At 40.9% G+C, this 25319-nt stretch overlaps 1 protein-coding gene across 1 annotated transcript in view; it reads left to right on the forward strand.

Moving 5' to 3' along the window:
• The window catches only part of klf7b (Kruppel like factor 7b), a 46005-nt gene that overhangs the window by 13813 nt on the left and 6873 nt on the right, over window positions 1–25319 (forward strand). The window contains exons 2-3 of the mRNA XM_084422162.1: window positions 17166–17775; window positions 21850–21973. Coding sequence (XP_084278288.1) covers window positions 17166–17775; window positions 21850–21973 — 734 coding nt within the window. The remainder of the gene's footprint in view (window positions 1–17165; window positions 17776–21849; window positions 21974–25319) is intronic.

The raw sequence follows: 25319 nt of genomic DNA on the forward strand, positions 1-25319 counted from the left end.
GAGCCTCGCAAACAGGCTCGAGCAAGTTGTTTAATTTTTTAAGCGGCTTTGCTAATCTGCATTCTTCATTTTGTTTTGGAGCCTTTCGTGCGTAAAAAATCCCCGCAGCACAAAGACTGGTGGGGGCAGCTGTCGGGTTGGGAGGGGTCTTGAATTCCTGTTATCATAACTGCCTTTGTCCATCACAGCGGCCAGATCCAGGGGCTAAGTTGGAGATTGGACAGGTTACCATATCCATTCCCCTCAGGGTAGCGTGCCCGCACTTGTCCGCACGGATTCCAGCCAGAAAATTTGTCCTGGCCGATCTTTTTGTGTGCTTATCAGCAGGATTGCAGCCAGATCATGGAGGCCCAGTGGAGTTACATAACTTCTCTCTGCTCCAGTCATTGCATCTGCAGCAAGGCACGGACCCCTGCATCCCATCTATGCAATTTCCTTTTCCATTTCCTTTCAGCTGGCTGGCCAAGCCGTTGTGCGTGCTACTCGCATGGGATAGGAAGCTCAGATAGATGTAGTGTTTCCTCTCCACGAGAGCTCCTTGTGGAGCCTCCAGCTCACATCCTGTGGTTTATTACAAAGAATCATCCAGGGTTATATATAGCATGAGGTTACACTCTTAAACCCATATGTTTGACCATGCTTGGTTGTCAGAGTGATGCACCGAAATGAAAATTTTTGGCCGAAAATGAAAATTCTGGATACATTGGGCTGAAACTAGAAACCGAAAATGGCAAAAAATAATGGAGGGAGGGACCAAATAGTCAATATACTGTAATTAAATATTCCATTTAATATATTATTATATATTATAATGTATTTATAAGTGATTACACTTCTTTATTCAGAAGTCATTACTACTATTATTATATCTGCGTTAAATTGATCAAAAGTGACAGTAAAAAACATGGTTACAAAAGATAAAAATAAAAATAAAAAGATTTCAAATAAATATTGAACAAACTTATAACTTGAACTTTCTAATTAAAGAATGCAGGGGAAAAAATATAATGTTTTTACAAAATATTAAGCAGGACAACTGTTTTTAATGTTGATAACAATAATTAGTGCTGTCAAAATTAGCACGTTAACGCAATTATAAATATTTTACACAATTAACGCAGCATCCATTTTTTCTGTCATCCTTTTGGCTAGCATTACATTATATGATCACGCTCTTATTCATGCAAATGCTTTTAAACCATTCAAGAGTGACAAGACAAAAGAGAAAGCGTCTCTGAATATCCTGTCTGTGACACACATGACGCACAGAAAGACACGCGCCAGAATAGAGTTCTCTTTCGCATTTGAACGAACAACAAACACAGAATTATGCCAAAATGCCAGTTTAGTCTAGTATTCTCATAAGAGCAGTCTTAAATTAGTTAAATAACGTCATAAATGAAGAGTTGTAAGAAAATGAAATGCGCGCCAGATCCGCGTCATGTACGGTGGTGGCAGGTCTTAAAGTGACAGCAGCCTATTAAACCCGCTGATGTGATGTCTGTCATTCATGTTAATCAAAGAACAAAGGTAACAGAGAAAATTTTAACTTTAATAAGGATTAATCTATATTTAATTAATTATTTATGCAGTTAAGACTATACAGTGTTTAAGAACTTTATTCAATTTATGTATATTTCCTACCTATTAGACAGGTAGGAAGGCCACAGGTAAATATTACATTTATTATAATGGGTTTATGTGAAGATTGTTATACGTTTTTTTAAAGCCTAATAAATGTTGAAATTGGTAGCTTTCAATTATACTGTAATGTTGAATGTCTATCATTAATGTAAAAAAAAAAAAATATATATATTTCATAGAGACATCAGTAGCCTACCAGTTTTAGGCTCAATCCCAATTCACCCCTTGCCCCTACCCCTTGGCCCTACCCCTCTGTTTTGCGCGTTCCCGTGAAGGGGTAGGGTTGTCTCGATTCTCTTTTGGTTGGAGGGGTAGGGGTAAGGGGAAGGGCCAGATAGCCCTTGAAACGAAGATTTTTCGGGACCACACTTCAAACGAAGGGGTATGAGAAATGTACCTGCATACACCGGCTACAGAGGCAACATGACTGCCAATAATCATTTTCTTTGTCACATTCAATCTTGTGTTCATATTTACGGTCATGTTCTTCAAAGAAACGGTTGCAAAAAAACGCTAAAGTCCGTTAACAATATGACGCGCGTAAAAAGCAGTTTGAAGCGAAGTGGACGCGCGAATGAGGCGAATTCGCGTCCACCGCGCCGCGCTAAACGTCTCATTCGCGCCGCAAGACCTCCAGACGCGCTTTTTAACATTGAAATCACTCGCGCCAGACGCTCTATTCACGTTTGGTGTGAACGCGGCAGCATTAGGCGTCGACGATATCGTCATCTCCGTTGTTTTCTGCGAATTTCAGAAGAAAAAATGCAAAAAATAGCTGTAACTCACGCAAGACAGCTGACGACGGCATCTTGGAAGTTTGTGATAAACATTGGCGCATTTCCTGTGACGTAGGCGCTATAGCGACGACGTATAATGAAACGGTGTAGTAGTGGTGTCCCATTTCTTAGGGGAATATTTTCACCCCTACGCCTTGGCACTCTGTTTCAAGGGGCAAGGGTTAGGGGTAGGCGAAGGGTTAGGGGTAGGTGAAGGGGTATAAAATAGAATTGGGATTGGGCCTTAGTATCAGTGATACTGGCCTTCATTCATAAAAATATGCCATTACAACAAATATATTGTCTTTAAGTTGTTTAACAGTGGTTTCTCTTGTTACACACATTAAATAAGCCTGTTTTTACAGCACTGCTTTTTTTTTTTTTTTTACTTACCAAAGACATTTATCAGTCCATTTATCAGACAGTCCCCACTACTGACTCTGGTCAATGAATAAGACTGGGCTTTTCACTTCTCCCCTGCTGTTCCTTGACTAGATGTGAATTTCCCATGGTTTTATGCCACACTGCAGGGCATAGAATGCAGAGAAGTCTGACTGATAGTCCCTACAGTGGGATAGAGGTAATGAGAGCACCTGCTGGGTCCCTGGCTGAGGCTCCGTCCTGCAGACACAGACAGACAATGATAGAGAGCTGACACAGTGAACCTGAAGTCCTTGCAATCCAAAGTCTTAAACCCATATGTTTGACCATGCTTGGTTGTCAGAGTGATGCACCGAAATGAAAATTTTTGGCCGAAAATGAAAATTCTGGATACATTGGGCTGAAACTAGAAACCGAAAATGGCAAAAAATAATGGAGGGAGGGACCAAATAGTCAATATACTGTAATTAAATATTCCATTTAATATATTATTATATATTATAATGTATTTATAAGTGATTACACTTCTTTATTCAGAAGTCATTACTACTATTATTATATCTGCGTTAAATTGATCAAAAGTGACAGTAAAAAACATGGTTACAAAAGATAAAAATAAAAATAAAAAGATTTCAAATAAATATTGAACAAACTTATAACTTGAACTTTCTAATTAAAGAATGCAGGGGAAAAAATATAATGTTTTTACAAAATATTAAGCAGGACAACTGTTTTTAATGTTGATAACAATAATTAGTGCTGTCAAAATTAGCACGTTAACGCAATTATAAATATTTTACACAATTAACGCAGCATCCATTTTTTCTGTCATCCTTTTGGCTAGCATTACATTATATGATCACGCTCTTATTCATGCAAATGCTTTTAAACCATTCAAGAGTGACAAGACAAAAGAGAAAGCGTCTCTGAATATCCTGTCTGTGACACACATGACGCACAGAAAGACACGCGCCAGAATAGAGTTCTCTTTCGCATTTGAACGAACAACAAACACAGAATTATGCCAAAATGCCAGTTTAGTCTAGTATTCTCATAAGAGCAGTCTTAAATTAGTTAAATAACGTCATAAATGAAGAGTTGTAAGAAAATGAAATGCGCGCCAGATCCGCGTCATGTACGGTGGTGGCAGGTCTTAAAGTGACAGCAGCCTATTAAACCCGCTGATGTGATGTCTGTCATTCATGTTAATCAAAGAACAAAGGTAACAGAGAAAATTTTAACTTTAATAAGGATTAATCTATATTTAATTAATTATTTATGCAGTTAAGACTATACAGTGTTTAAGAACTTTATTCAATTTATGTATATTTCCTACCTATTAGACAGGTAGGAAGGCCACAGGTAAATATTACATTTATTATAATGGGTTTATGTGAAGATTGTTATACGTTTTTTTAAAGCCTAATAAATGTTGAAATTGGTAGCTTTCAATTATACTGTAATGTTGAATGTCTATCATTAATGTAAAAAAAAAAAAATATATATATTTCATAGAGACATCAGTAGCCTACCAGTTTTAGGCTCAATCCCAATTCACCCCTTGCCCCTACCCCTTGGCCCTACCCCTCTGTTTTGCGCGTTCCCGTGAAGGGGTAGGGTTGTCTCGATTCTCTTTTGGTTGGAGGGGTAGGGGTAAGGGGAAGGGCCAGATAGCCCTTGAAACGAAGATTTTTCGGGACCACACTTCAAACGAAGGGGTATGAGAAATGTACCTGCATACACCGGCTACAGAGGCAACATGACTGCCAATAATCATTTTCTTTGTCACATTCAATCTTGTGTTCATATTTACGGTCATGTTCTTCAAAGAAACGGTTGCAAAAAAACGCTAAAGTCCGTTAACAATATGACGCGCGTAAAAAGCAGTTTGAAGCGAAGTGGACGCGCGAATGAGGCGAATTCGCGTCCACCGCGCCGCGCTAAACGTCTCATTCGCGCCGCAAGACCTCCAGACGCGCTTTTTAACATTGAAATCACTCGCGCCAGACGCTCTATTCACGTTTGGTGTGAACGCGGCAGCATTAGGCGTCGACGATATCGTCATCTCCGTTGTTTTCTGCGAATTTCAAAAAATGCAAAAAATAGCTGTAACTCACGCAAGACAGCTGACGACGGCATCTTGGAAGTTTGTGATAAACATTGGCGCATTTCCTGTGACGTAGGCGCTATAGCGACGACGTATAATGAAACGGTGTAGTAGTGGTGTCCCATTTCTTAGGGGAATATTTTCACCCCTACGCCTTGGCACTCTGTTTCAAGGGGCAAGGGTTAGGGGTAGGCGAAGGGTTAGGGGTAGGTGAAGGGGTATAAAATAGAATTGGGATTGGGCCTTAGTATCAGTGATACTGGCCTTCATTCATAAAAATATGCCATTACAACAAATATATTGTCTTTAAGTTGTTTAACAGTGGTTTCTCTTGTTACACACATTAAATAAGCCTGTTTTTACAGCACTGCTTTTTTTTTTTTTTTTACTTACCAAAGACATTTATCAGTCCATTTATCAGACAGTCCCCACTACTGACTCTGGTCAATGAATAAGACTGGGCTTTTCACTTCTCCCCTGCTGTTCCTTGACTAGATGTGAATTTCCCATGGTTTTATGCCACACTGCAGGGCATAGAATGCAGAGAAGTCTGACTGATAGTCCCTACAGTGGGATAGAGGTAATGAGAGCACCTGCTGGGTCCCTGGCTGAGGCTCCGTCCTGCAGACACAGACAGACAATGATAGAGAGCTGACACAGTGAACCTGAAGTCCTTGCAATCCAAAGTCATGTGGGCTATTGCTTTGCAGTGACATAACTGAGAATGAAAAGAAACAACCCTTTCACACCAATGCCAGAGCTGTCACGCCAGGGTAATTTTAATCTTCTCTCCATGTGGCTTCCTGCTTGTATTGCACAGAACAGAAGTGCTGATGTATGGGGTAGATCCAAAAGACAGATCTCAAGACAAGAATATTTAAATCCAATAATAGCCTTAAATTCAAACAGCTTCCTTCAAGAAGTTTTATTTTAAATACGATGTCAGCAGGAGATAAGTTGCAAGTATTTGTGTTTAATATCATCAATTTAATGGGCACAATCATTTATAGTGCTTCAAATATGTCCCTGTGTTTGTCGCCACAACCGAGATAGGAGACGTTCTTGGTGAAATAAAGAGAACTCTTTATGTCTCCTAGGGGTATAGACCTTTACAAGTGCCTGATAATGGGACTGCAGCTGAAATTGACTCCCTTGGAGAACTTGGCCTATTAGTCATGTCTGTTGCCTGTTAAAGTATGGTATGTAACCAGAGATCTCTATACAATACCCAGAGGGCCATGCATCTTATGATACAAAACGCCCTCCAACTCAGCCCCCCACTTCCAGCTCGCTCCTTGACGGCCAGCTCTCTTTTGTTTCCTCTTGTTCTCTTTTGTCTCCATGTGTTGTATCCCCCCACCCATGTGGCATTCTCTTTGCATTGAGTAATGAAGATTAGCCTGGCATCAGTCACAATAGAGCACCCCCCCCCAACCCATCACTAGTATCCCTTACTTAGACTCCCCAATCTTATAACAAGCTGTTAACCCCATTTAAAAATGTCCCCTTTCAATCGGCTTGTGACGGGGAATAATCCAGCCCGAGCGATTTAATGAAAATCGCTGTATCCTGATTAGATTACCCCAGTGCCGCCAGCCAGTGGCCATTAGCCGACCCTGTACACAGATAAACAGCAGCCCCGCTCCACAAATCCAGTTAAAGGAAGACGGAGAGAGGTTTTCTGAGGCTCAGCTCGCCTCTTACCAGCCTACAGTCTTACTGCCTTTGTCAGTGGGATTATCCCCCATTTGGCACATCTATGGAAAGGACTCATTCATGTCCTCCTGTACCCACTCTTTCCATTATTGCGCTTGCTCATTGCTCTATCATTGTGCTAATCGTGATCTTCTATGGCATATCTGTGAGGAAGATTTAAGTTTTATGTTTTATGAGCATTCTTACATATTGGTAAATCGTAAGGACGGAATGATGTTGAAATTGTGACCAATGGAGGATGTTTATTTATTCTTATTATTTTCTGTTAATTATGGCCTAATCACTTAACCAACATGTGTCTGTATTGTATGTATGTATAAAAACGTTAGATTCCCCCTACTATATAGAAACATATAGGAATGTAAATTCTACTCTGTTGCTAAGCATATTTGTGGAGCACCAACTTTTTAAAACAAAAAGCAAGTACACCATGATCAACACACTGTCTGGTTATGATTAAACATGAATCCAGAATCGTACTTTGTCATCTCACAGACTTCACATTGTAGCACATAGTACAATAACATCTTCATCTGTGCCCCCTCCCCAATATAATTTCACCAGGTGTTCTTCACTGAGTTTATGAAGAGTTAATAGTGACTTTGTTCATTTGGGAACACGATCAAGGTCGTATTATGTCCTCTACAATCCTGTGCTGATGAAGCCATAGTGCCTTTTCAATTCCTTCACAGCTTCTTTGTCCCTTTTGTGACCTCTGTTACTGAAGTCCCACAATACTTTAAAAGCAAAACCAGTGTTTGTGTACACAGAAATAGCTCTCAACAGCCCCATACAAGCACACCCAAAGGCTGATTGGCAACCAAGCCGCCTCTTCCATCTTTAAATGGAGGTATTCATTAGCTGCAGCTGCACCATGTCAGACTTAAAGTCTCCTTGTGTGGATGGATGCAGATGGAGAAGACAGCAGACACTGTCTTTCACTGTCAATCCTAAATTATTGAAAGTCTCCTATCAAGTAAAAGCTTTGATGAGACGTGGCACTGAAGGCTGGCATGGAAGGATCTAGCCTAAAAGGGTTTCAAAACAACTAAAATAGAGAAGTATCCCAATAGCGAATAACAAGTTTAATTTACAACCATTTAATTTTGGCTAGCCTAGTGCCCATGTTCTGGCCCCTAGCTAGTCCCCTAGTATCAAATGCAATTATTTACCTAGCTGGTGCTCAAAGTAGGTATGCACTAGACAACATGCTAGCTTGCTAATCTTTGGTGCCAAGTGTGTCATAATGCTCTCAATAACACATCTTTGCTTGTAGTAGCATCCATCTGTGAAGTAATCCTGCCTCTAAGGGTACAGCGCACAGATAATTCTTGGTTGTTATCTTGCATGATTAGCATTGCTCTTTGTTCCGCATTACATGCATGCTCACTCAACGTATTGTGGAGAAATGGGCCATGTGTCTGTAGAGAAAAGGTTCAGTGATATTTCCAGTTGCTGTGATGGAGTGGACGGGCACAGATGCATATTTCCTGTTCCTGACCTCAAGAGTGTTCTTGTCATAATAAAGCTGTCTCAGTTATGTCATGAACCTGATCAGGGCCCTAATGTTCCGCCAAGTGCTGTCAACGAGGATAAACTCGTCCACAACTATGGCTAATGATTGTTTTTATATCCCTGTGCTCCCTCTCTTGGTGAAGAATCTGCCAAATATTTTTATTAGCTTGTGTTTTCTCACCAAACATGGTTAGGTGACTTCCAGTGACAATCTAAGATGACTCAAACCTATTCAGTGCAAAGAAATGTACCTAAATATTTGGCCAGCAGACACGTTCACAAGTCCACTCTCCAGTGTTTTGTCACAAGTCCAAGTCGAAGCTCAAGTCCAAGTCATTAACCTGGGATTTTGTAGTTGGGAAAAATATATAAAAGTCCAAGTCAAATCTCAAGCCCAAGCATTAACTTGGGATTTTGGGAAGACATATACCATTCAAAAGTATGGGGTCAGTAAGAGGCAAATAAATGCAGCCTTGAGGAGCATCTAGAGACTTTAAAAACTAAACTCCAAACTTTTTCATGGTAGTATGTATATTATAGCACACACACAAAAAAGCAAAAAAATAAATGATCAACCAATAAATAATTAAATAAATAACCCAACTGGTAATTGTTTACAGTGAATTGTTTATGAATCATGATTTTTTTTATTTTCAGTATTGCTCCTTGTTTTGTGTTGTTTACTAGTCTCTAATTCAAGTCGAATCTAAAATCAATTTTTTGGCAATTTGTGTCTGAGTTGCCATCTCTGTTGTCCAGTTACTTGGACATTCTATACTCCGATGCTTCACCAGACTCTGGTCTCACTGTTCTGTTCCTCACTTGATAATGGAACAGGAAAATGTGTCTTTCTGATACAGGCAGCACACACAATAACGTCCCAAACCAGTGTCCTGCTGTCTTTTCACATTTCAAAACCCAACAATGTGGCTGCTATGGAAACAGCTGCCAAGCCTGTTGTGCTCATCTCTGGCTGAGTTCCTGTCTGTCTGTTTCCTCTCATTTCCCAGTGGAGCTGGTCTATGTTTACCAGCCAAAGAGAGACACTGGAGCAGGAACAGCACTGGAGAGGCCCTCTCGGTCACAAGGTGCAGCTGCAAAAGCAAGAAGCAAAGCTAGGAAGGAAAATGGAGGGCAGGGAAAGGGATGAGGATTTCAAAACAAATTTGCAAATCGCATTACACGGTCAACATGTAATTAGCTTTGTGTGCGAGTGTAAATATTGATACACAGTAATGAGTACATGGAGTTTACACTAATCTGAAACCCAAAGCCAAGCTTAGCCTTTCTGCAGAGCTCTCTGTACGACCATTATGCTCGACGGGATCATCCTTACATTGTATTTGCATGGTGCTTTTTATGGTCTTTGAGAAGAGGGACATTACTAACACTTAGAAGCAGTCTTGTGTCAAGTATCTGATTTCTCAGTGGAGTCACGTAACATCGTTTCTGAACAGATGTGAACATGCTGAGACTAGAAAAAAAAAAAAAAAACACTCAATGGGAGCGTCGAACAGAAGCCACATCAGGAGAACAGCTCCAGACATTACCTTCATCAATATATAATAATCCAAGATTGGAAACATGATAGGAATGAGCCAGACAGATGAACAGATCATTGAGTAGCACAGATACCACATGTTTTGTTCTGAGTCAAAGAACTATAAAGCGATAATCTTGATACTCACGGTTCCAGATGACAGTATTAGTACAAGTATGTTTGCCTTCTTAAAATAGGACTTTGGCCTTGCTGATCCTGTCAAATGTGTTGTGTCTAAAATAGTAGCAGACAGTAAAGATTCTGGGCACTGGGACCGGGCCAGTGATTCAATTACTCTAAGTACACATTTGAGCAAGGTCAAGTTCGGCACACGGATATTCAAGACATAAACTGCAGCCAATGTCTTCATATTAAGCAGTTGTTGTTATTACATACCAGAGCACTCACTTGTTCACAGGTTTGGCAGACAGACAGGCCACTAGACATAAAGGAAAGAAATATGGAGCATCTGTCTATAGCAGTGAACCCAGCAGCTAATTCATACACACACAGGCTATATTTCCACACAAGCTATTTATGAGAAAATTCTAAATAAATTGCAAAAAATAATTTGGAACATGCAGCATTTCCATTGCTTGTGCTGAGTAAAAAAAAAAAAAAATCAATTTGAAAATTAGAAATATTGATCCTTATATAAATTATTTTAAAAAACAATACTGAAACCATTAGTGAATTTAGGCATCATAAAATTATAATGCACAGTATGGAAATGGATATTCATTTTGAGATTTGCTAAAGATTATATTTAACCATTTAGATTAACTTCAAATGAGCTTTAGATGTCTTTAAAGGCCATCTAAATGTACAAAATAGGGCAAATGAACATGCACAATTAAATAACCTGTATGGACAGGAACAGAAAAAAAAAAATTCTGTTGATATATGATATGGTACTGACACATCATGCATTCCTATGCTCTGACAAGCTTCATGTTTGCTAGAAATCTTTGACAGATGCCTTGCGTCTGGAAGCAACAGCGTCCCAGACAGTTCTGGGAGGTAATAATAGTCAATCACAATGACTTTTTTTATGCACATTTAAGCATTTATTCAGTAAATGTGCTTATAGCATTGTTTATGTGCATGTCGTCTTATCAAATACCCAATGAATCTATCCACCTCAAGCGAGCATATGAATATTTATTTATATTTATATATTTATATATTTATCTTGGTGATTCCATCCAGCATTTTAATGAATATTCATGGAAGAAAACCCAGCTACCGAAGCCAGGTTTTACTCAGCAAACCTACAGCATTGAAATGTTCACTGTAAGGTATAATTTAAAATTAGGATGTACAATTTGAAATGCCATAATGAAGAACTACACTGCTATTATATAAATGGCACTTGTTTGTAATCAAGTTGTGTTGTTTCTAAAAGAGCGACCCTGCGTAGTGCAGAGGAGGTTTTGAGCAACTTGATGACAAGCCTGTGTAGATGCATTTGCAGCGTAAGCCTACCGAATCTGGCTTTTTGTTTGTGCAGAATGCCTCCCTGACAAGCCATGCAAGTTACATTTGCAGATGTACACAAGGGATTTAAATATCATCTGGTTCCCAGGCAACCACAACAATAATGAAACCTATATGTAAATGCGTGACACAAAACCAAGTCTTTTTCTCCAGAGAAATCTGGGGCAGAGGTTCTTCCACTAAAGAGCTGCTCAGTAAATCTGGCCCTGAAAATGTTCAGGCAGTTGGGATGCCAGAGCCTCAGGCTTATTTGCAGTGGCCCATTCGTCACAGAGTGTCCAGTTTTGCCAACTCGCTAATAGGACACCATCCTCAGTGAATAATTGGCCCTTTTTTTTATTTTTCGCCATTACACCGCAGCTCTGCACATTTTAATTTCACCACGGCAAGAGCTGCATTGTTTTCTCTTGGGGTTTTGATGTCTCTTTTGGCAGAAGCAGGATATTAGAGATCTTTAAAATGGATCATTCTTAACATGTTACCAGCGTTCTCCCAATGACAGATAGTCAGCACCAATCCACATAACCCATCTCAGCCTACTCTTCAGCTATGCAGCAGTGGAGAAATCAGTGGCAGGTGGCCATTGGCACGTCACTGAAGAATGACAAATGGTTTAGCCATGGCATTCAAGCATCATACTTTTCACTAAAATTACACCATTTTCAAGATCGCTCTCTGCTGCTCAAACACACAGATAAGTATCTGATCTTACACGTGTAAATACACCCTCAAACTGCAGGCTGACCGGCAGAAATTCACAGCCTGCTGTAAGTAAAACATTTCTCTTGTGTCCTCTATCTTACATCTTTTTCCTCAGCAAACAAATGCTGCACATTGGAGGACAGGGACCCTGACTTGACAAACGACCTGCGACGAGCCTCCATCCACTGCAACAGTGGCCAAGGGCCAAGGGAAACGGGATTAAATTATCCACCCAAATTAAAAGAGCATATCTGTCTTGTCCCTGCTAACAGCTGTTAGCATTTATCTCCCACATGTGTCCGTGCCATTCATTCATTTTATAATCTGCGTTTATCAGACTGGCTAGGCCGAAGTGGGGCAGAGGGGACCAAGAAGAGGCGCCCGGGTGCTAATTGCCTTGCCATGCTCGAGAACGTCTGTGTGTGTGTGTGTGTGTGTGTGTGTGTGTGTGTGTGTGTGTGTGTGTGTGTGTGTGTGTGTGTGTGTGTGTGTGTGTGTGTTCCAGAGGACCCCACCGTTTTGGCAAAAAAGGGGGAGGTGGAAGTGTAAGAGGGGGTAGGGAGGGATGACACAGGTGCAGAAACAGGAAAAAAGGAGGGCTATTACACAGCGGGAGAGTCTGCAAAAAGTCACTCCATCACAGACCGCTGATTAAAATTTCATAGGAGGGGGCCAGAAGGACGAGTCTGCTGTAGGTAGTAGTTAAACAGTAGAAGTGGATGAAGGCCTGTAGAAGTAGATGGATTTCATTTATTTGAGTAGGGTTATGGGTCAATGACGTATAAGTAATCACTATTTAAAAAAGAAAAGTTTAATTAAATTTTTTTTTAAATGTATTAAACTAAATAAAACACTCTTATTGTATACTATCTTAGATCCGTAGTAGTTTCAATAAAAATAAAAAAAGTAATGTCATTGACCTACAGTATATCCCAGTGTTTTCTGTCCTTGTGCTTCTTGGCGAGCAGCATACAACCATTTTCTGCAGGTGTCGGGTGCAACACAAATTGTTTGTTGTCCAAATGTTGCAGTTTAGTGAGAGTGACGGGTTGTGTAAAGGCTAGGGCTACATTTTCAGATGCAGTCGTGTCTCCGTAGACTCCTAACAAGTTGCTGACATCTCTTTTGTGAGACTGAGGTTGCAATGGAAGCGGCCGTTTATTGACTGCGCTTGCTTTGATGGGGAGAATCACGAGCGAGATCAAAAGGAGGTTCGGCAGCCGCTCGGGATCGTACCACACTGATGTTTACTTTTCACATAAGTGCTCTTCTATTGGTTATTAACTGCTTTACTGAGACTCTTTTTCATGTTTTTTTTTTTTTTGGCCCTTTTGTTAGGATGTCTGCTTGTAAGAAATTGTAGTCATTGGTTTTATGGCCACTTGTCAATTGGCCATCCGCACACAGAGGTCTGCAGTAAATCACAAACTGTGATCAGCCCCATGCTGTAACTGTATTGTCTAAATGTCAGGATACCCAGAGTGGGGGTACAGGGGGATGGGACGATGACAGTAGATAAAGTGAAGAGATTCAAGCTTCACTCTAGTGTGTGTTTGACAGCTGTTTTCTTCCACACTCACTTCCCCCTCCCCAGACCCCTGTCAGCCTCCCCTCCATTACTCAACCCAACACTCCAGCACCAGGACAGCAGTGACAGCTCCCCTCCCTGAGCTCAGCCAGCGAGGTGCAGGAACCAAACTGAGAGAGCGGTTGAAAAGGCACGCAAGATCCGTGAAATCCTATCCATGACGGTGAGGGCCTCAGATGACTCTGATGTCCACCCTGCTGTGATGATGGTTTATATGTCATCAGGACAGATAGGATATTCCTCCGACTGCAAATTTGCAGGCGGTTTGGTGTCTCTCTCGGTGCATGGATAGACATATCCTGGAGGGAGGTCCTTATGGGCTATAGAGTTTCGAAACACTTCCTGAGGTTGATGGCGAGTGTGTGTCACTTGGCACAAGTCGTCTCCGAGGGTTCCCGGGTAATTGTTGTGTCATTACAGAGGTAATCGTGCAGCAGATATGGCGCATCCCTAAAAAAAATACTTGAAATAATATAGATAAATGCATGTGGTGTGCAAACAGGCCAAAAGCCCTTCAATACATGAAGGATGCATATTTAGTCTTGCTTGGTCATAAAAGTGTTAATGGCCATGGTGGAATCACAGCACCCTGGGAAATTGTTATGAACACTGCAGGGTACGAAATTATGTCATAGACAGATTTCAGCGCAAGATCATTGACAACGCTTGTGCTTTATGGAACAAACCATTACCAGAGCTTAGGACATGTTTTGCAGGAAGGAACACCTGGTCTGCTCATATTTCTGCATGACAGCCTATAATCTTTAAATTGTTAAGTGCATCAAAGAACCCTTTTCTTGAGTTCCAATTGAGAACTCCATGGTTCCATGGTTCTTGAGCTGACTAGAATTACAAAATAAAATGTTTCATTATTGGTCCTAGATCAGCATATTTTTGGAAAAGAGGAAACATTAAACTCTTCTGGGTTCTTTGAAGCACCATTAGAACCATATAACTGATTTAGGTTCTCCTGTTCCTACTGAAAAAGCATATTAAACCAGCCTAAGGTGGTTTGCTGGTCTTAGCTGGCCTCATAGCCTAGTCAAACCAGCTTATTGGCTGTTTTAAAGGGGATTTGGGACACTTTTCAGATGGTCAGCCTGGAAGACCAGCTTGGGACTTGTTAAACTAACTGAAAACCAAATTGTGTTGACTGCAAAATCAGCTAAGAACATGCTTGGGCTGGTTTAAGATGGCTTTTCCAGCAGAGATGAAAAACTAAAATGTTCTTCTATTGCATTACACTCTAAAAACCCTTTTGAAATGTTTAGCAGCAGCGCTTGCTACAGTCCTAATTTTAATAAAAAAATAAATATATAAATACAGCACTTTTAACTCAAGTGTTGTTCTTAGTGACTACATCTTACACACATACAAGCACACAGACGCACACATACACACTTAGGCTTCCCATCAGCAAATTAACTGAATAAAGAGCCTCTCTTTGCTGGGTCGTTTGAGTGGCTAATTAGTCATCAGCGCATGCTGTGTGGAGAGAGAGAGAGGAGTGCAGAAGAGAGATCGGTTTTGCATCAAGAGGTAGAACTTCAAACGACATCTGATGAAAGCCAAAATGCTTAATTAAAATCTATTTGTATGAGCGAAAAATCATCATAATTTCAACCTCAAAAAATAGAGAGAGTTTGAAGAAAAAAAAGCTGTTTTGTTAGATGCGGGTGGAGATATAAACACATTAGTTTAGATAATGTGCCGACTTTATTATCCAAGCAGGGAGCGGAGACAGCGAGAGGAACTGACTCTGAGATTGGCGATAATTTCCCCTTTGTGTCTAACTTGGACTGCATCCACATTTGCTAATAACAGTTTTGCGATTCTCCCCCTCGCCTCTCTTTGCCCGCTCTTTGTCTGACATTGGCTCTTAGCGCTGCATGCGAACCCCCTGGCACTGCATTTATAATAGATGGAGCTCAGTGTGCACAATATAAGCAGGGTACGAAGGGGCTTTCTACACAAGCAGCCCGTCCAGAAGAGTCAAATCACCTCATCTACATTTTCCTTTCTTTTTTGTTCATGCAGTTGCTCAGATGTGTGTGAAAATATAGTGTGCTTATGCCAAGTTCTTTCAACCCTCTACCATCTCTCAATGGCATGTTGCTTTAAGCTGCATTACATAGAGAATTTATACATATGCTGCACTGTGCTGATCAATGCAGGTTGGATATGTCCGCAGAGCATCTATTAAAGTTAAGGCCTACAAAATGCACAAAAATGGAATAATTCCAATAGGTGCATGATCTCTCTTGGTTGCTAAAATTCCTGCATGCTAAAACATGGCTAAAAAAGCTTCAGTGCATGGATAATTCATGCACTCTCCAGGTAGTGCTCAGAATCATAAATGAATGGAGAGCTGACGGGGAGAGCTTGCAGTGGTGAATTGTAGCTGCTGCAGTGGACTGTGTTTCAGTTATTTTAGTCTTTGTTGAAGGCTCTGCTATATTGCATAACATGAGTCAAATTGTAGCTACTGCTACAGTATTAGTGCCTTTCTTTCAGTGTCACCAGTGAGGTCAGAGAAAGTGCATAGGAACCATTTGGCTTCAAGTAAATTCAATCAATGTTTCACTTAAGCAGTAGGTGGGATTGCATTGCATTAGAAATGTATCTGATACTGTTTCTAAAACTTTTCTGTGTTTAGTTTGAAACAGTAACCTCAAAGAAATCCCTGCATGCATGCAAGGGTTTATCTCTTTCTAAGGGACCCGATATATATTTTCATGTATTAATATATTTCCATGTATAAAACCCCATTTATACTATATTAAGTGTGACATTGCAAAAACAACCAATTTTGACCATTTAAAAAAATATTTAGCAGAAATTAATATTTTCAATTAATAATAATTAACTTTGAAAAAACCCTACAGGCGTATACATATTTCAGTTAATAGACAAAAAATTGCAGCTTATCAGTAGACAACTGGGAAATAGGAAATAGCTAGGAAATACCTTCATTTTGGACAATTTATTTTGGTCTGAGCTAAAGGAGATGACAGAATAAGTTAAGATAGGGCATGTACAACAACTGTAATTTACAGCTGGCATGAAGTAAAGAGCTGGAAGGTATACTCTACTGCCATTTGACTGCCAAAGTGCTTTTACCGCAACACACTGAACAGAACTCTCTAATATCCAAACTGGCCACTGTGACTGGGGAACAATAATGTTAAACCACTGAAAAAGAAACTGCTGAGTGAGCAGTCAGTGAGCCATGATAGTGCTGTCTTTCTCTTCCGACCTCCCTCTGTCTGCCAAAGTATTCATCAGAGGAAAAACCAGAGTGAGGGGAAAGGTATCTTAAGTAATAAGACGGTAATTTCTCGCTCAATAAGCACCGTACAAAATAGCCTACACTACATAGATAAATACTATTCCCTCAACCGCATCAAGTGTAATAAAAATTCCACGGATGTTCGACTTCTCTCCCAGAAAATTTTGCCCCTCAGCTGCACTCGAAAAAATTTCTGTGCGAAAGTCTCTATGTAGCAGATGTAGTCGTTTACACTTTCAACACTGCGACCAACTAAACCAACACCAACTGGAAAAGTGTTGATGCACCACGTGTTTCACTGACATGTTCAGCTGTAACCATGTGTTTTTTCAGACGGTTAGCTTTCACTGGACTTAAGAGTATTCTAAGGCTTACTGTCTCATGTTTATGCATTTCTGTTTCTCCTGCAGACATGTCTGGAACTGGAGAGGTACCTACAGACGGAGCCCAAAAGGCTTTCGGAGCTCTTCGACGAGGAGCTTGACTGCCTCCTTACGCCAGCCTTCATGAGGGGAGACAGCGACGAGGACCTGATGGACCCTCTGCTGCCCAATTTATCAGACGAGCCCAGCCCCCCACCTCTACTGGTATCCCTTCCCAAAAACCTCCATGCCCCAGCCAACGCCAAGAGTACTGACGCAGGGCTTAAAGAAGCCAGCGGAGGGGTTAATCCCGCCCAGCTAAACGCAGTCACATCCCTCACGCCACCTTCCTCCCCGGAGTTGGGACGCCATCTTGTGAAGCCCACGCAGACACTTACCGCCACAGCTGATGGCACACTCACGCTGAAACTGGTGGCCAAGAAAGTGGGACTTGGGGCAGCAAAGTTAGTGGCGACACATTCGCTACCTTCGCCACCAAATCGCGGGGCACAGAGCGACGGTGAAGGAGGCCTGGGAACAGTAGGCGGAGGGGACATCCCGGAAAACAAAAAGAGGGTCCATCGTTGCCAGTTTAATGGCTGTAGGAAGGTTTACACAAAAAGCTCCCACCTAAAGGCACACCAGAGGACACATACAGGTGATTAAATGCTCCAATAACCTATGTTTTAACATTTAGCATCACGTATAGCATTTAGCTTTCCTGGAGAAAGGTTTCTGGTTTAGCAAGTCTTACTCTGCATGTAATAAGATGAAGTTTTCAGAGTTCAGAAAATACTATAGAAGGGTCACAAGAGATCTTGTGAAGCTAACTCGATTTTTGCTGCACAGCCCCAAAGCAAAATATCTGGTTTTCTCTCTCCTGCACCTTAATCTCAAACTAAAATGAGCCCAGCCACAGCATTCAAAACCTGCCAGTGCAGTCAGTAATTGCAAGAAGATTGATAGACTGACTGAGCTGAATCTTGTTTCCCAGCTAATTCGAGCTCACACGCTCCGGTGCCGTAGTTGCTGCCCTCTCGCTGAACCTGAGAGCTTGTTGCACTCTGCCATGGCCCCGAAACCTACTGTGACAGTGGCCTCAATGCAGCGTATCTGGCCCCTGTGGCCAGCTGTTGACTCGGCAGGTTTCTGTGAGAGCTGGTGGTGCTAATCGCTTTTAGGCTGATTCTAGCGTATAGATGGTGCTTCGCTTTTGAAGATCGGGGGAAATAAGCAATAGCAGGAAAAAGGGGAAAATAAAAACCCTAAAGGAACATTTTGGCTTGCTAGCTCATCACATAATGTGTTTATTACAAGACAGACTATTCTTTTAATTAGCTTAATCCTGCTCTTTCAGTTATCATTTCCGTAGATTACTAAAACAGGGAGATTAAAATTACAATAGGATTTAAGAGAAGCCATGCTCGATGTTAATATTTTTGTTTAGGAGCACTCATGGCCCTGAAAAGTGAATTAAGCATTTCTACAGAATTCAAATTTTTTCAGATTGAATATTTTAAGATAACCTGAGAGATGGCATAAAACAGTTACAGGGTTGGCTGATGCCCTTATGAATAATGTTTTATATATATATATATATATATATATAAACATTATTAAATGTTGAACAGTAGGCTTACCTTATTGGCTGAAAGACAGATGTTGTTAACCATGCATTAATCAGTTGGTGATAATCCAACAAAGCTCATGACTGGATTTGACTGGACACCCAAAGGGCTACCTATAGGAACATCAACATGACCAAATTACAAATCACAAATAATTTCACATTATGATTCACATTATTCTAGTGAGAAGGGAATCTCTGTTGATTTGGATAGAAAACAAAAGCATACAAAAGCATTTAAGGGAATGCATTAGGGAGCTTTTATTTTGTTTTAATTGCATTAGGGAGTTTTATTGTATTAATATACACCAATACATCTGACTGGGTGTCAGAAGTCACTCAAGTAATTTTTCACATTCATTTACACTCATAAATGCAGACGTGGAGCCCTGTGGTAATGACATGGTCCTACTTTGCTTTGTCAACAATGTTTGCTGAAGTTAATAGCACATCCCTGAATGGGATTTGGAGGATAAAAATGGGTTAGAATCAGAGAGCTCATTTTGAAATGCAACATGAGCCACTGGAGAAGCCGAAATGAATGGATGATAATTGGGCCCTACCTCTGAAATCTAAACTTCGGAGACAATAATAGCTTACCAGCACTCTGTCCTGAGGAAATGTAATTAACCACACCGTACACACCTAAGACACTGGTGCGAGGGAAGGAGCTTGCCGTTTTGGAGGGGATCCGTTGCTAGGAAACCATATCAAAAGACTGTAATAGGTTGATTATTTGCAGCTCTAGATACCAATTGAAGCTCCAATATGCCAAATCAATCCCACCTTTCCCTTACCCTCTTTGGGTACAGTTGGGGTTGCCAGGCAACTACATCATGCATATCTAAAGCAAGCAATAATTGGTTGGTATTGCGGAGTGTCCATAGGTTGCATACCGACTGAATGGCTCTTTCTCTGTCTCTTCTCTCCTTTTAACACTCTCTCTCCTTCTCTCGGCTGGTTGCTAGGCGACTCCATCATGCATCCGTGACTCTCCAAGTTATAATTGGCCTGCGTTATGGTTGCCGTGGTTGCAGGTCCAAGCCTGCCTCGCTGCTGTCAGACAGCAAGAGAGGGAACGAAATAAAGAGGCGGAGGAAGGGGGCTACGGCATAAGGAGGGAGCGAGCGCGAGGGGGTCTTTGGCCAATTATTGTGAGTGTAGTGCGAAACATTTGCCGTCTCACACCTGCGGCCCGCCACTCTCCAAATGACACGGAGATGCTCTTCCTGCACACTTGTAGCAGTCACAGACACGAGAGCAGACGTGGCAATATTTTCTCCAACTGATTTTATAAATTGAAAAAGCTCAAGGACAGGCAAACATAATAAAATAAACCTCAAGGCACTTTGACCTACTGTTTGTCTGTGCGCGTCTTGCCTGGCAGAGAAAGATGAGAGATGTCAGAGAAGGCCCGCTGCTTGTTTGCAATATTCCCCAGAGGTGAACTAGTGAAAAAAAGGCCAAGTACATTGTATTATATTTAAAAATCCTCTTCTATTTGTCATTGGAAGTCAAGAAATATTTTTATGGGGAATGGAAAGAGAACCTGGTCAGGCTCTTACTAGTCGTTTTCCTCGTCGCCATTGCCATGTCATTCTTTATGTTGCATCATAACAGACTTTCAGGACAGACTGAGCAACGTAGTGGTAAACCCGACGTTATGTCATCCGTTACCTCATCTTGCATCATAAAGCTAAAAAACGAGACGGGATAAATAGATGAACATACTTTGATTTCATAACAGTAACAGTGTGCTCATATCAACTGCATACATTTTTGGGGATATGAAATATTGCGAAAGCGAATACCTTCCACTTTCCCCACATCTAACTGGATCATATTTTCCTTACAAAAGGAAAAAAGAAAATAACAGCCTGTAGTCATTTCCATTCCCTCTATGATTTTCTTCATCAGTTTCCAGAGTCCAATTTCTATGTTGGTCCAGGCTTGTTAGTATAGTCTTTCAAGTAAGGCAGGTTTAGTAGGATTGTTAATGACTAATCATTCATTGATTAACCATCAATAATCAAAAATCAATAACCTGCCTACTGCATCTGTCTGACATTCCATCCTTCCATCTGTCTATCTGTTCATCTGTCCATCAGTCTATTGGTCTATCTATCTAGTCTAGTCTGCCTATCTACCTTTAACTATCTAAACTTTTTTTTTTAATTATATTACATTTGATTCAACAATCAACTATGAAAATCACCATCCATACTTAGTGAGTTTAGACATGTGGTCGGAACCAATTTAGTGAACTATTTCCAATGGAGAAACAGCCACTTTATTCTGGTTAGGAAGATTGGTGCACACAGCGTTTGCTGGAGTAGCTGGCAGCTCTTGTACTGTGAATATGGCATTGTTTCCCATTAAGCGTCATTAAGACCCCAATTATCATTACCACCTCCAGATCTGAATCCATGCCATCAACACCCTCCCCATTCCCACCCAGGCCCCAGGCTGAAGCCAGTTCTGTTCCCCAGGAACACTGCCACTGTGCTGGGACCCTCTCTTCGGGTGTTGAAACCCCCCTTCCTCCCTCACTCATGGCCATATTTTGAATTTGAGGCATAAAAGTACAGCATGTGGAACAATTGGTTTCTCCTTTCCCATCTGTTTAACTTCATTTGAATTTCAGAGCTCAATGGGAGGGTGAAGAACATTTAGCACAAATGGCTTCATTTTGGATACTTGACTTTGGGTTATGAATTCATTCTGTTATGGTGACTGAGCACATTTAAGCAGCCTCACTTCAATTTAAAAACAGATGGAAAATGACTCTTTGATCAAATACATTTTTGTGTCTGAAAACGATCACCTCCATATATTGCCTGAGAAGGCAACATTTTTTACTATTGAGAATACAGGAGATTTGGGCTACAGACATGTGATTGGTCGACTGGGAGAAAAAGCAGCAAATTTGATTGGCTGGCTAGGATGTGTGATTGAGAGAAACAGTAATGAATGATGTTGATAATGGAACTGCTGACGGTGCTCACAGTGGCACATCGGCTGCCTCGCTCCAGAGGTGCACCATCTGTGTACAGGTGTGTGTGAATGGTAAAGCATGGATTAAATGATGTGTGTTTGTGCATGCAGGTGAGAAGCCTTACAAATGCTCCTGGGAAGGCTGTGAATGGCGTTTCGCACGAAGCGACGAACTGACAAGGCACTACCGCAAACACACTGGTGCCAAACCTTTCAAGTGCAACCACTGCGACAGGTAAGAGACACTGCAAATGCTGCAAAGCTAGCTCACAATAAATGCATGCGCTCATTTAACCCTTTTTAATTCTTTAACACTCCTACACATTCACTAGTCAACAGTCCTCAAGTGCCCATAAACAAATTCCTTTAGCTATGAGACTAGAAGACCAAACTCTCTCCCTCAAAAAAAAAACCCTCCCTTTGCTCTTGTTTTCTCAAATTCTCTCTGATGGCATCCACATACCAAAACTGCATCAGGCTCATTGGAAGTTAGTACAGGCCCAGTTCCCTGCTGAATAACTCATTCACAGTCTGGTCCTGTGATACCCATTACTGAATTACTGTGAATATCTCATGCTCGCATCCTGTTCCACTTTCCTCCGTCCTCCCTTCGGTACAGCATATTCCCACACTGTGGCTTGAGTGCAGGGAAGTTAAAGGCATGGGTGTGCATTCCAAGGTAAGAGAGTTATACAACAGTAATATAAAAGAGCTGGGTAGAGGCACATGAAGAAATGGATGCACGTAGAGCTACAGAGGAAAGACACAGCATATTTGAGTTTGTTTTGTGTTGTGTTTTTTTTAAATCACAATACTTGCATGAACTGTTAATTAAACATATGGAAACTGCTCCTGGTGAATAGAATGAACTACATGCAAATCATTCCCAACTAAAACACGACGTGCCAGTTACGTGGTTTATTGGTACTTTACTTTTATTTCATGACTTACTAATTAACAACAACGTTGACGTATATTGCACGCGCAAATGCGGCGACGAGTGCTGTATATCTCTTCACTATACATCAACGTTGTTGTTATGTTGTTAATAAGTAAGTCATGAAATAAAAGTAAAGTACCAATAAACCACGAAACTAGCACGTTGTGTGTTTTAGTTGGGAATGATTTGCATGCAGTTATTCTATTCATCAGGAGCAGTTTCCATACGTTTCATTAACAGTTCATGTAAGTATTGTGATTTTCCATGGTGACTGTTGTTTCTGTAACCCCAAAATGCCACTTTTGTGCATTTATAACTCATACCAACTTACCAACTTTATTGTATTAACAAAAATGAGTTTGGGACTGCCATTTAATAGCCATACCTTATAGGCCTACTGTTTAGTCATCAGTAGTCATTTTCTTACAATGTATGTGTAAAGTAAAGTGTGCGTGCGTGCGTGTGTGTGTGTCAACAATATGAAATAAAATTGCTTGTTTTAAAAAAACAAATATTCCTAAAAAAAAAATTGGGTCATGGCTTAATTACCATGGGACCCACAAGTTGAGAACCACTATTTTTAAAGTATGCATGATTAGAATTGGTGTGTCCGAAAAAAAGAATGTACTTGCCTGGATGGTTGCCCAGGCTGACTAAAACGGTTTAGGGCAGCCATAACTTTTTCTGACCAATGGGAGACAACGGAGTGTCCAAGAAACCTGCTTGAAAATAGTACATTTTGTAATTTTGTTTAGTTATGCTTGTGGCACAGAAAATACACATTCAGTAGTAATGAACTTTAAGTTAAGTGCAAATGGAAAAGTACACAACAAAGTTGTCTGTGGACTAAATACTGACTTTGTACTCAAACATTCTGACCACTGAATTTTCCATGAATTGTTCAGGATAGTGATTACACTCACAAAGAGCAATTTTACTGCAAACTAAATATTTCAGAGCTGAGCATAAATATATTTATATTTCATGGAGAAAGTCATATAAATATCTAGTCTGGAAATCACAACTTCACCTCATGACTGTGGGAACCCTGTTTAAATCTTACAGGCTATATTTTAGCCAAGTCAAGTCAAGATTGTTTCCAAGCAGCTTTACAGTGATAATTGGAAATGAATGCAACAAAGATTATTTTGGCTGTACAACAGCTCTAGAAGAAAGTCAAGTGTGCGCGCACACACGTGATGCAGAGGCAGCATGGTGAACGTGTGTTGGCGTTGGTGATAAAGAGGTGAAGAGACACAGAAACAGCAGAGAAAAAGGGAGATTTGCATTAGCATGGGGAGAAAGAGTGATAGCCTGTCAGGTGACAGTATTAGGAAGCTGTCACTCGGGCCTGGCATGCGGGCAGCAATTACACAGTGGAGGCCGCGTGCCCACTGAGCCAGCTCCAGGTGGAGGCACAATTAGACACGGCTCCCTGTCTCGCCGTCGGCATCAAACCAACCTTGCCGCAGCCTTTTGAAAGTTGTCCATTGAACATTTCTCTGCTGCTCCATCACAATGAAGCTCCACTGATCCCAGCGGACAAGTTGCGGCTGGGACGGCCTCTGTTCTGCAGACTGCTGCCGACACCTGAACAGCGCCGTTTTCCCTCAGGCTCAGCCAAGCACGTGAACTCTCTGGGGGAAGGCATGGGGAAATCTGTGTCCCTACACTCATTACTCAGTGTTTGGCAGCTATTGCATGACAAAAGGAGGAGGAGCCGGCTTGGATAAGCAAATCTACATTGACAATTCTTTCTCCCTGATGTCAAGTATAAACAAGGGCATCTTCTGAAGTTGAAGTCTAACCTAAGCAATTTAGTTCCGCTGCAGAATCCCACACACAGATCCCCATCTTTCCCTGGGAAGCATTTATAAATTGAGCCCTCCTGTTATCAACTTTTAATACTAAACCTTGAAGAACCTTTCGGGGAAGCACATCCATTTTTGGTTGTGCATTGAATTATGGGTGTATAAAGAATGGAAAAACTATTACAAATGTGAACAGTGATGCTGCTGGAATGTGAAAGTGTCCTTGTGCAGCATTATTACTCTTGACTGGGATAACAATAAAGAATAATGTGTAGCAATGGCAGAAGGAGACAGTATCTATTGTCTGATGGCAGAAAGGATGCCTAGTTGAATCTGGATGGAATAAGCCAGGGGCTAAAGGTGATTCTGAGTGTACACCGTTGAAAAGGTGTGCAAAACTGCCCATTATGGTCTTCAATTTTGCCATTACAGAATTTTGTTGTGGACATGTGGCAACACCATTAGATATTAGAATAGAACAGTCAATACATAATACAGCATTTCTTCCATGATTTTTTTGGCATAGTGCCAGACATGTGCATCCGTCTTAAGTTACGGAGATAGTTACTCTGAGGCAACCTGAGGATAGGATTCTTGCTCAAGTCCACAACAGTGATTAAGAATTAAGTTTAAAAATTAAATGAAAAACCAGTGCTGACCAAAATTACAGCCAAACTTAGGTAACTTTTAGGGTATATTTATATAAAAAAGGCTTAATTTTTTCACATTATCTAGAAGATAAAACAAGATTTGGAACAGCATGAGCCGTGGTATTTCTCTCAGCTAGGTGTAATTACACAGAGTGTGTTACCATCACAATGGGTTATGAG

This window comes from Rutilus rutilus, assembly GCF_951802725.1.
Source record: "Rutilus rutilus genome assembly, chromosome: 10".
Classification (NCBI taxonomy): domain Eukaryota; kingdom Metazoa; phylum Chordata; class Actinopteri; order Cypriniformes; family Leuciscidae; genus Rutilus; species Rutilus rutilus.